At 44.7% G+C, this 12763-nt stretch overlaps 1 protein-coding gene, 1 long non-coding RNA gene and 1 other non-coding gene across 8 annotated transcripts in view; 1 reads left to right on the top strand and 2 right to left on the bottom strand.

Annotated features, from left to right (window-relative positions):
- Window positions 1-381: 381 nt before the first annotated feature.
- The window catches only part of LOC144158690 (uncharacterized), a 47262-nt gene continuing 34880 nt past the window's right edge, over window positions 382-12763 (bottom strand). For all 6 annotated transcript variants that reach the window (XM_077689735.1, XM_077689739.1, XM_077689733.1 and 3 more), the window contains one exon: window positions 382-2728. In XM_077689735.1, the coding sequence (XP_077545861.1) occupies window positions 1351-2728 (1378 nt within the window). In that variant the 3' untranslated portion in view covers window positions 382-1350. The remainder of the gene's footprint in view (window positions 2729-12763) is intronic.
- LOC144158702 (uncharacterized) lies at window positions 3764-5377 on the top strand. Its single transcript, XR_013320167.1, has 3 exons — window positions 3764-3853; window positions 4678-4846; window positions 5262-5377. It is a non-coding gene; the product is annotated as an uncharacterized LOC144158702 (long non-coding RNA).
- On the bottom strand, window positions 7155-7227 carry Trnat-ggu (transfer RNA threonine (anticodon GGU)). The gene has a single exon. It is a non-coding gene; the product is annotated as a tRNA-Thr (tRNA).

Genomic DNA, 12763 nt, shown 5'->3' with positions numbered 1-12763 from the left:
AATGTTGTTTCTATTTATATATACTTATGAGGTGTGGTGGATTAGGCTCAGCTAAAGTTGTCATTGTGCACAGTGTGTTTGCCATCAAGCTTTGCGTGTTTACTTTTCTTGTTTAGAAAAGAGATGTTCAATTTTATTTGTATATGCGCACGCTCACGAGCATGTGCCCTTGCAACCACCTTCTCTTCCACTGAACGGATCACCCATAGACCTACGAATGTGAATTCATGTCGTCATCATCGTCAGTTCTTCTTAAGGTTAGCTTTACTGTGTGGCATTTGGCATACACACATCGCAAGTTCAAGTCACTTATTTCAAGCTTTGCTTGAACAGCTGCATTCTTCCCGTCAAAAAAAGGTCATGGTTTTCCTGCAGAGAGATCAAACATCCACAACTTTCACGAGAGGTGCCTTTATTATGCACTTTGAAATAATTTCATTTCAGCACACAAACAGTCAACACTGAGGTGAGCACATATCTTAAGCAAGCATTACATACACCAGGCCCTAGAGACAAAAAAGCATGTGAGAGGCTAGACAGTGTTCATCCATCATTGTTTCAGTTGCTATGCAGAAGTCATGCAACGACTTTAGAGCATTTAAACAGTGCATTTGAAGTTTAAATTTCTGACATGCTTTGTGCACTTCATGTTGTGGCATCATTGCTTGATCGATAGTTGCAGCTTTAATGATAGTGCTGGTGGAGCAACTTTTCACATGGCTACGGTTGAAAAAAAAAAGGTAATTTTAATTGATTAAAGGCATGGAAACATGTTTGCGTACGTGAGCCACACCGCGCTTTGAGCAGACGATTGTTTATAAAGAAATATCTACGTATAGTTGTAGCTCCTATCTCCTCCACGCCTCTTGTCAGTCGCCTTTGCAGGAAATGCCATCTGGACGAATTCATAGTGCAGCAGGCACATTGTTTTGCCCAATCCACGATGAAATATATTTCACTATTATTTGAACTTGTGCTCTTCCTTCCCTTCCCCCCCCCCCGCAAATGATGAATATACGAGGGCATTCATTTCCAAAATTAGGTCTCTCCCATTTTTTTCAGTCTCTGAAAATGAACTTCTGCATACGCCTTTGCACACTGAAGGGACAGCACGTAGTTGCAGATACACCTAATGTGAATAACTAGAAACATTGCTGCATTTTTCTAACACCTGGGTCAAATTTGACAATCAAAAAATGTGGCAGCAACCGAATAGCTGTCTTCGTTTTACATTTTCTCCTGCATACATAAAGAAGGGCTGCGTGCATTTTCGGAGTGATGTCCCTCCTGCATGGAAAGTAGTACGAGGTTGGGCCATTGGTTTTGTTTGTACAAATAGCAAAAAACGACTTATGGCGCAGATTCTGTGCCGGCTGCATAAAATGTAGCAGGATGGAGCAGGATTTGCTCTCCGGCACTGTTTTCCGCACCAATGACGTCAGTGCCAATGTGTCTTAGTTCATGCCTGACCAAGTACTGTTTTAACGCGAAGCTTTTTTGACAAATGTTGCATGCATAGGGTTTCTCCCCAGAGTGCAATTTTTCGTGACTGACAAGACGGTGCTTCTGAGTAAAGCTTTTTTGACAGATGGTACACATGTAGGGTTTCTCACTAGAGTGTGTCCTTTGATGATCAAGCATGTGAGCTCTTTCAGAGAAAGTTTTCTCGCATATGCCACATGCATGTGGCGTCTCACCAGAATGCAATCTTTCATGAGAAACCAGGTTTCTTCTTCTAGTAAAACTTTTCTGACAAGTGTTGCACACGTAGGGCTTGTCTGAGTGCAATTTTTCATGACAAACCAGGTGGCTTTTTTTAGCAAAGCATTTCTGGCAGATGCTGCACACATAGGGTCTCTCACCTGAGTGTGACATTTCATGATTAGCTAGGTGGCTTCTGTAAGCAAAACTCATTTGGCAGATCGTACATACATAGGGCTTCTGGACAGAGTGTGTTCTTTTGTGACAAAGCAAGCGGCTACTGTTACTAAACCCTTTCTGACAGACGGTACACACATATGGCCTCTCGCCAGAGTGTAACCTTCCATGAGAAACAAGGTGGCATCTTTTACTAAATCCCTTTTGGCAGATGTTACACACATAGGGCCTCTCACCAGAATGCAATCTCTCATGAGTAACAAGGTGGGCTTTGTTAGTAAATCCCTTTTGACAGATGCTGCATACGTGAGGCTTTTCACCAGAGTGCAACCTTTCATGACAAACTAGGTTCATCTTTCTAGCAAAGCCCCTCCCACAGGTGCTACACACATAGGGCTTCTCACCTGAGTGTGATCTCTCGTGATCAAGCAGGTGGCTACTTTGAGTAAACCCCTTCTGACAGATGCTACATATAAAGGGCTTCTCACCAGAGTGCACTCTTTCATGGCAAACCAGATCACTTCTCTTAACAAATCCTTTCTGGCAGGTGCTACAGTTGTAGGGCTTCTGGTCAGAGTGAGAACTTTCATGATAAACCAGCTGGCTTCGTTTAGTAAAGCTTTTTTGAGAGACTCCACAGAAGTAGGGTTTTGTGCTGGGGTGCACTCTCATATGCGCATCCCGGCTGCATTTTAGCTTGAAGACTTTCTTGCAAACTGGGCAGATGTAGGGCATCTCACTAGGAGCACCCACTCGTGCATCAGCTACTTGGTGGTACTGTTGATGACAGGACAGGCCGGAATGAAGGTTCTCTCCAAACTGCATTCCACCACTGTCGCTGGGAAAAATCCTTAGTGGACAAAATGACACAACATCCATCAAAACTGCACAATAAAAAGGCAGGAAGCAAGCTAAACAACAACTGCATGATTAAATAAGCAAGTTTGGCAGCTAATAAATTAATACCGTTCATTCTAACACTACTTTCTTTAACACTAAAGAGAGGGTGTCTAAAAATCCTGTTTTCAGATATTCCTCCAGAGTGTAATTTTAGAGCTCTCTGAATGGCAGTAGCTTTCATATGCACAAGCCAAGCCCTTTCACATTCCAAGTTCAGTAGTTTACGTTTATAACAAACCAAAAGCAACTGTAATTCCAAAATCTGTACTCTATGCCAAAAGAACATAGCAATCATAAACACATTGAAAAGCAGGAACCCATTAAGTGTCAAAATATGTTGCCGTGTGTGCATGGGTACCGCCACTACACCATGAAGGCAACCGCCAGAAATAGGAGGACGTGGCTGATATATTCAGATCTGTATTGTGGCTTCAAAGAGAGACTTGATAAAAAGACAGTGTCATTAAGACATTCCTATATGTCTGCATTTACCAGGGAAGACACAAAATTCTGCTATATACACTGTAAAAACTGGTCGTCACTTTTACGGCCAAGTGACCGTGATTTTTGACAGGAAGTCGACGTAAATGGTGAAGACTGTTGTTTCGCCGTCAACTCGATGGGAGAGGGGATAGAACAGGGAGCGAAAGTAAACAAACAAACTGATTTCGGTAATACAGCACTCTGATTGGCCGCCCCAGGCGGCTCTCGCAGTCGCCGGTGGGGCCATTTGCTTTTTCTCTTGTTCGACGCCGGATTGTCGAAGAATGCTTCCTTTGTAGGGACCCTTCCGAGAGGCACCGCTGCCTGTTGCCGGGGGGAGTGGGGGTCTTTCCAGGGACGCTTCCTTTGTCTCCCGTCGCCGCGGCCGCCGCCGTCCGCGCGATCGGGGGAGGAGGAAGGAAGGGACATTTTCTTCTGTTTTCGGAAAGCATCTGGGTTGCCCTCCTTTCCCATGTCGGGGGCTCACACATACTTTGAAACTGCGACCGAGCAAACGTCTCTTTTCTGGTCTCCTTCAGCAAGCAGCCATGCGCACGGAGCTGCAGCAACAGAGCAAGTGCATCTGATAGTGGTAAGTGAACGATTTACCGCATCAAGAGATTTTCCCGCGCAAAAAAAAGTAATAATAAATAAAATCTGTGAACACAATAATTGTGAAGCAAGTTCAAGTGTGCAGAGTATATTGGCTCGAATACTATGAGGGCCGTCGTGTCAGAAACTGGAACCGTGTTTCTGCATCTGTAGCTTGAACAGGGCAGCACGCTCGTCTGTGCGAGCGGTCGGCGAGGGATAACTGCGCCGTGAGAACGATGACCACCTTCGTGCCGGCCGCTGCACGGCCTGGAGCTTTTACTTTTTCTAGCACTTTTAATTGCCCTCAAACAGGAAACGCGTTTGCGTTTTGATGAGTTTTGTCTCCAACTGACACAGTTTCGAAATGTCGACATGGGAAGAAATGGGCGGGAATAGACAGCGGCTGATTTCGACACCGCAGTAGGCGGGCGTTTCGTTAAGTGCGTGACGAGTATGTATTGTTGTAATATAATTTTGCGCGAAACAACGCTTTTGATCGTGCCCGCGCACCCGCCGAAACTCGGTAATAAGCAATGACTTGTCGCTTGTTCACGCCGCAGCACTGTTTCCGAAAGTTGGGGTGGGGAAGGGTAGGGGGCTGTCGACTCTTTCATCGGGTCGTGCAAAGGGCAGAAAGCGAGCAGACTAACGACTGCTTAAACTTGACGGGCCAAGAACTTCTGGACACATCTAAACTCTGCGCGTCTTTTTTTCTCGTGCGTCGCCTTCTTGTGCAAAGTACGTATAACTGTTACTCGCGATCGTTGCATCGCTCCTTCAACTGCGACGGTACGTAAGTGCAGTAATTTTGTCGCCATGCAGGCTCGAAGATGGGTGGACTCCAGCGGGTCTTCATAGCAGTCGACGGACACGACAGCATCACCACAACAATACTGTGAAGCAAGAAGTGTCACCCGTCATCGTGGATTCTTCATGTTCAACGTTTGTTACCGACACGGCCACCCTCACTCTGACGATTGAGTTTGCAAAGGTAAATGAGTGTGGAACAACTTCATCTCGATAACGGTTAAAGTTTTATTAACTTTCTAATCGTTGCGGCCACGACTAAAGAAAGCTACTGTGACTTTCTGGCAGCTTCCTTTGTTCTGTGGTTACACAGCGCGACGTGGCTTATTGAAATGTGGTTTTTATTTTTTATCTTTTTACGCCAGTTTTATGCACATACTACGTATACCAAACTTTTTTCATTTAACTTTTGCACAGCTAGTATTCTTGAAAAGATGCTGTTTCGATTGGATTAACATATTGTCATATTTGTTTGCATTGTCCACCACCTGCTTTTGTGTAGGTTGATCCCTTTTTGTTGTCTGTTATATGCAATTTTGTCCAAATACCATTAATATCATGTTCCACCTAATCACAATACCAACTGTTCTATTTTTCAGGTGCTGTGGTCCATGGCTTTTCAGAAAATCAACAGGAAAGCCACAAGTCTGCTGTGCATTCCTGCATCCATTCTGCTACGTACCATTCTGCAGCAATAAATACGTGAGCACTGAAGCTAATCGTCGTAGCATCTTTTATCAGTTACTGCCCACAGAATGTGAAAATTGGGCAGTTCAGCCGAAGACTACATTTTACTTACATTTGACGTCTAAATGACGGTTTGCCGTGAAACACTCAGGCCGTCATATTGACGGGCCATTAGTATTTCATATTGACAAGGACACGTCAAAATGACAGAATGAAAAAAACGTCAGCCCGTCATTTTGACGACAAATTTGTATTTCAGGATGACAAGTAAGACGTCAAAATGACTAAAAACGCCATTATTTTGTATTGACGACCACCCGTCAATTTGACAGCCAACCGCTTGGAAATAGAGCTGCCAGAACTTTTCCGTCATTTTGACCAAATTTTTTTTACAGTGTAGTGAATAAAAAGGTGATAAATATTGGTCACCAGCTTATCTGCTTGGGTCTCCCCATTATTTTCACCACAAAACGTTCACACTAATGCCTCTTTAGTTAACCCACACATCCAATAAACAGCACTCACTAATGCGCACATGAATTATGGCTCTCCCAATGCAACATCATCATCCAATATGTAAGGAATCCGCCCATACACTACAACATAGCTCGAAATAAACACTACAAAAGTGCCCGCCCTATGTAGCTTGAAGCATGGCGAAACACCAGTTGAGCTTGCTATCACCTATAAGTATTTAAATAGAGTGTTTTCATGACAACAGTGCATCACACTGGTAGAGCAAGTAAATAAGTACCAAACATTTGGCTGCATCACCCTGGTAAATTCACGTAAACCCTGCCATATACTAGGATAAAGTTTATTCTAGGATAAAGCTGTTGGCACTGCATCAGTGTAAAGAAATCAGTGGTCAGCTGCGCTATTATCTGACTTAAACATATTGCCATTTATCTTGAAAGTTCAGTGTTATAACACGGCTTCGCTATTTACAAAATACCTACCATAATCAAGATGTGCTGCTCATCGACCCTAAATACTTTTAAATGCAATATCAGGCTGCTTTACATAACAATCTTAACGTGTCGAAAATACATATTTTATCAATCAGAGCTCCTTTTCTTTCGTGGCAGCAAAGAAAAAAGCCCCCACACCAAATAGTATCTTGAAACTTCTAAATTTTCTACTATCACTGAACATCAGTACACAATTCAAGTATGAACGAAAAGTGTTAAATTGTATTTATGTATATGTAATGTATATACATATATATATATATAGAAATAAGGGTTGGCAGTCAAGAAAACCTCGGAAAGCAAACAGGGAGGATGTGGTAGGTAATTGAAACAGATAAAGAATTTGGAAAGAAAGAAAGTGGAGAAAAAATGCCCGCCAGGTGGGATCCGAACCCACGACCTCCAGAATACCGGTCTGGTGCGATAACCACTACGCTACCGGCGGGGCGATTTTGCCCTCCAATTTCTGGGGTATTTATGTTTAGGTATTTTTGTTTCCTGCACTTGGGGGTGGTAGCCAGCGCCACTCTGACTGCTCGGGGTGAAGGGGACCTTCTTTTTAACCCCCGGACCGTGACTCGAGTGTCTACGACATGTCGAGTGGTTGACCAGCGTTGAACCCTCTTAAGCTCCCTATGGCACCAAGACTGCCAGAACAGAGGCCCTCGCTATGCATGTAGCGAATCAGAATAGGAAATGAGGGGCTCGTTGAAGGTAAGACAGAAATAAGGATTGGCAGTCAAGAAAACCTCGGAAAGCAGACAGGGAGGATGTGGTAGGTAATTGAAACAGCTAAAGAATTTGGAAAGAAAGAAAAAAAGTGGAGAAAAAATGCCCGCCAGGTGGGATTCGAACCCACGACCTCCAGAATACCGGTCTGGTGCGATAACCACTACGCTACCGGCGGGGCTATATTTCCCCTCCACTTTCTGGGTATCATGTTAGGTATTTTTGTTTCCTGCGCTTGGGGGTGGTAGCCAGCGCCACTCTAACTACTCGGAATGAAGGGGACCTTCTTTTTAACCCCCGGGCCGTGACTCGAGTGTCTACACCATGTCGAGAGTGGTCGACCAGCGTTGAACCCTCTTAAGACTCCCTATGGCACCAGGACTGCCAGAACCATAGGCGTGCGCAGGGTTCTCGATTAGGGGGGGCCAAGTCTTACCCGAGCGCTCCCCCACCCCCTCGGGACTTCCGACCTCCTCCGGTCAGAACGCAGTGGAAAGTCGAGGTATGTAACATCGGCAAAGGGGGCAGGTCCCAGGGCGGATGCGGCATCAATTTCACAACGAGCTGCCGAAATAACTTCCATTCTCCCTAAACCACAGAAACATATGACACATCTGTCTTTTGTAAACTGCAACGTGGTTCCCGTGCGTACCGCTCGAACGCTAGCTTTTGAAATTCGTAAGAATTTAAGAAGGTAATATTGTCTGTTCTTAAATCCTTTTTACGCGGCTATTTTGATCAGTACTAGCAGAGTCCTTCAATGCTTTACTGGTCACGAAACTGCTCCGTAACTCAATGGGAGAGCTTCATATGCGGCGTTTGGCCGCCGCGCGGTGGCGCCACCATCTCACTGAGGTCACTCCTCGGGCAGCGTTGCGCTGGCTCGAACGGCGGAGACGCGGCGAGTTGTGTTTGTTTTGTGCGGAAAAAAAAATGTTGCGTGCATCTCGCGCTGTTGTGATGCGACTTAAGTAGTGCAACGACGATGCCGAACACGTGTTGTGTCCCGGGATGTCGTTCCTTGTACAACGATACAACAGAAGATGTTTATAATGGGAAACAGCGCAAAAACGAAACTATGAACCTATACCATTATGAACCATTATGAAACCATTATGAACCTATACCAACACGCCCAACTCGCAGTTCTTCTAGGAAATGTTTCCTTGTTCTGTTTACCGAGCGACGGGGAGCTGCGTGAGAAATGGAGGCGTGCCATTCCAAGGCAAGAAACGGGAGATTTCAGCTTCGATTACAAGTGTGCGACGATGTGTGGAAATGCACTGTGTGTGAGAATGAAAAAGCAATGTACCTTTTTGAGAGCATCATGGAACTATAATTGTACAATCAGTCAGGTAGTAGCGGTGCTTCATTAACTGTTTGCAAACTTTTATTACCTTGCGCTTGGGCTAGCATGTAAAAAAGTAAAAAAAGCTTTTGGACGTCCTTGTGCGTTTACTTTTCATATTTCCGCGAATTAGCCCTTAAGTTTCGTTTTGTTTGTTTTGCAACAGCGCGTGGCCGCTTACGGTTTTTTTAATCTGGCGTTTCAACCGGAGCGCCCGTTTGCTCTTTTTGTCGTACGTCCTGTCGGGCAATATTGTTTGATATGGAAAGGGTGTCACCTTGTCGCTAACTTGATTTTTTGTTTCTTCAACAATGTTCTCGATCCTATTTCCATGGATCTGAAATTAATAACGTTCCGAGTACCGTAAAAACCCGCGTATAATACGGACCCGCGTATAATACGAGGTGTAATTTGGGGACAGCAAAATCAGAAAAAAAGTTTTCATCCGCATATAATACGAGGTAAACAGCACAGAAAACATTTATTTGCACTGCAGTTACCCTTCAACCCTTCAGTCATTGTCAGTTTTCGCTGGCACTGTCTCCTGACGTTCGTTCAGTCATCGTCAGGTTCGCTGCCGCTGTCTCCTGAAGTCGCCTTGTTGGAAATGTCTTCCCATAGAAAGTGGTCCTCAGTGCCATCAAGGGCGTTCGAGATGCCGCATTTCTTAAAAGAGCGACTGACGAGCTCCTCTGGGATGCTGGCCCACGCATCCGCGATCCAGCCACAAAGCACCGCTGGAGAAGCCCGCGTCAGCCATCCGGTAGCTGTCACTTACGGGTCTCCTGACCTCATCCACTCTTGGTAGAAGGACCTGATGCAGTCTTTGAAAGGCTTGTTGATGCAAACGTCTAGCGGTTGCAGCTGGGATGTCATTCCTCCTGGAATGACAATGAGTTCGATGCGGGGTTCGCGCAACAACTTCTTCACGGAATCGGCAAGGTGGCAGCGAAAGGAGTCCAACACGAGCACTGACGGAAACCCCAACAGTGCTCCAGGCCGCCGACACCACAGACTTTATCCAGTCAAGCACCAGTTGCTTTCTCCACCCGCGAATGCTGCCTTCGGTGACGCCGAACTGCCGTCCTGCGGCGCAATTCCTAATGGTCTCGGCACATAAAATAACTTTTCTTTTAATTGCCGCTGAATACTGCCTTCGTGCACCCGACATAGTGATAGACTTGCGGCGAACGTGCCGATCCTTCGCGTGGTCAAAACAATCAAAATGGCGCCGGCTGAGAGAAGCAGCAGCCAGCTAACGCCACCGCAAGATGGCCCACCCTCCGCTTAAACTGAAACCGAAAGTGAAAATTTTCGGCTGAAAACTTTGGGATCCACATATAATACGAGGCACAAATTTACCATAGTAAAATTTGGAAAAAAACCTCGTATTATACGCTGGTTTTTACGGTAATGCATGCATAGCAAACGCCGCCCAACTCACTCTATCGACGTTCATCTGTGCACGTCACAAGGCGGACTGCTTCTTCGACGTTTGTGTCTCATTCTAGTCTTTTGTAGAGCAGGAGGTCGCTTTAATAAACTTCGTTCAGTAAAGCTTCGGGTCGTTCTTGGCTACGTGGCAATATTCTTTTCCCTCCGTGTGCTGCACATCGCAGCGCAAAAAAAAAAAGTTGTATGCTGGACCATGCTCTTTTGTCTCCCTTCGTAATATTGAATTTTTTTGTGGCGTGGGATAAAATCAGTTTTATTGTTCTTTTTTCGCTTCCTTTTTTTGCAAGGATTGCAAAGCGTGGAAGTGGAAAGACACACGGTGCAACATATATCTCTTTGTGTTTTGATCCTTCGCGTTTCTGCAGCGTTTTTAGTTTTTTTTTTTGCGATAGAATGCCCGTTGGCATAAAAATAGCGTTTTTAGTTGTTCGAAACGACTCATCGAAACGACAGTATTAAGCTATCTGTCTAAGCTATTAAGCTATTATTAAGCTATCTTTTTTAGCGTTCTGTGAATTCCAGAGCAATTAACGGATTCATTAATAGCGTAGTCTAAACGACGCGTACTTGGTTTCTTTCAGTTTTTTTTATTTTAGTATCGATAGGCCCGCAGCAGTCCGTGACTACGGAGCCACCGTATATGTGGTATTTACAACTAGAGATTTAAAAATTTACAACTAAGAAATTTACAACTATTTAAAACTAAGATTTACAATAGAGATTCAAAAAATCCGTAAACACGACGGCGAAGCGCTTGTGCCAGAGGACGCAGAAGCCGTTCGCGGCCGAAGTCTACGGTAATTTACTTGGAAAAATAAAACGCAATTGAAGGGAGGTGATATAGAGAATGACTGGACTATTCTTGGCTAACTACTACGAAAAAAGCACACTTAATCAGCGCGCAGACACCAAAAGCAGCGAGCGTTTGCACGCCAACAGCTGGCCAATATGCCGCACGCGCGGCGGCTGGATGCCCTTCGTGCGGCGGTGGCGCCTGTAGTGGCGCCCGCGGTTCCTATATGAAACGAGCGCCGAAGTTTCGTGACCAGTAAAGCATTGAAGGACTCTGGTACTAGGCACGTTATTTGCGAGGAAAAGTAGAAGGAGGACAAGCTCCGCAGTAGCTGCAAATATGAAAATTATGTGATAACGTGTTTCTCACAGCGACATAGTCCCCGCATTTCCGGGGCTGAAGGTAAACAGCTTTTGGAAGGTAACCTGAGGGTTCTTTGGTTGCCATGATCGTGAAAACACGCGTGGTCGACTCATAATCCTACGGGACAACTTCGATTGAGTTAAGGCATGGGGCGAATTTGGCGCCCCCCTCCAGATTATAAGGGGGGGCGGCCGCCCCCCCCGCCCCCCTGTGCGCACGCCTATGGCCAGAACTGCCGATATATATATAAATATATATATATAAATATATATATGTATATATATATATATATATATATATATTATATTGTGAAAGTTTATTGCCAAAACTGCCTGCAAACGGTCACATCGTCTAGCTAGGCCAGAGTACAAGAGAGCGTAGCAAACCGGGGTTAAAGTCCGAGCAGAGCGAGCACGCACACTTCAAAAAGCCTCGCATAAAACGTAACCTCCTGGAAGACTGTCCACCAACCACTATCCTATCTTAGGACATAGCCACTAGGCAAAAAAAGCGTCCATCTTCTGGTGTTCTAATCTTCACTACAATGTATTTATATATAATTATTTCCCACATTAAAACGCTTCACAGCTCCATGTACTAAAAGTATTGCTACTTGTATGTGGCAATGTTCATTTTTGAGAAAGGATTCCATTAACAATAGTTTGAAATGAATACACTCGCAGCCATATTGGCTAAGTGTCTAACTGTCTCTTCAACAAACTTTTGCATTGTATTTTGATCTACGAACTTCGTTCTTTTCAACCCACCAATCTATGCTTGCATTAGCCAGAATGCAACATACTACCAAATATCTTAATCAGGTTTGGACCCAACTACCCTTTACACGTTTTTTGCATTGTACTTTGATACAATAAGCTCCTTCGTTCTACTCAACCTATGAACTAGTCAAGATGTGACACTACCACAGATAACAAAAACATTAGTAGGTCATTTTGAGATGTTTGAATAATTAAAAGTATATTAAGGTTTGAATAATGAAAAAGCCCCAATTCAGCTACTCATCTGAACAGATAGCGAAGCATATGCTGTTCAAGCTATGAAAGTACTAACATGAGCCTTGCTAGATCTTTTACAAGCAACAATGTGAAAGAGCAAATGCATGGAGCGCTTCATACAAGACAACTTCAGATACGTGCTTGAACAACTCTACTGCAACACCTTCACTGAAACCTATATGGAAGATAAGTCCATTCTCTGGTAGGAATAGCAAAAAATTGGGCAAACTGAATAATTGTGGTGGCTTCATATTGAGAATAAGCAAAATTCAGACACAATTGTGATATTCCTTACTTGTCTATAGGCAAGAGCATTTTTTCTATGAATATGCGCATAGAAATTGCCCACGAGCTTCTGATGACAGCTGGTGATTTCACTAGCCAACTCCTTTTGAGTGGGTATGTTTGTGAGAGTTGATTGATTGATTGTGGGGTTTAACGCGCCGACGCAACGCAGGCGATGAGGCGCGCCGTAGTGGAGGGCTCCGGATTAATTTTGACCACCTGGGGATCTTTATCGTGCGCCGAAATCTCGTACACACGGGCGTTTTTGCTTTTCGCCTCCATCAGAAAAGCGGCCGCCGCGGCCGGGAATCGAACCCGCGACCTCGTGCTCAGCAGCGCAACGCCTTAGCCACTGAGCCACCGCGGCGGGTATGTTTGTGAGAGTTGTCAGTTGGCAAGTTGACATAATAGCCAATCAGAATTGGTAATTCATCCACGAGCTTTATGGCAGTTG

The sequence above is a fragment of the Haemaphysalis longicornis genome, unplaced genomic scaffold (assembly GCF_048455015.1).
Source record: "Haemaphysalis longicornis isolate Haplotype H1 unplaced genomic scaffold, Haemaphysalis longicornis Haplotype H1 scaffold_10, whole genome shotgun sequence".
NCBI classification, from domain to species: Eukaryota; Metazoa; Arthropoda; class Arachnida; order Ixodida; family Ixodidae; genus Haemaphysalis; species Haemaphysalis longicornis.
This window is presented reverse-complemented; position numbering and strand designations above follow the sequence as displayed.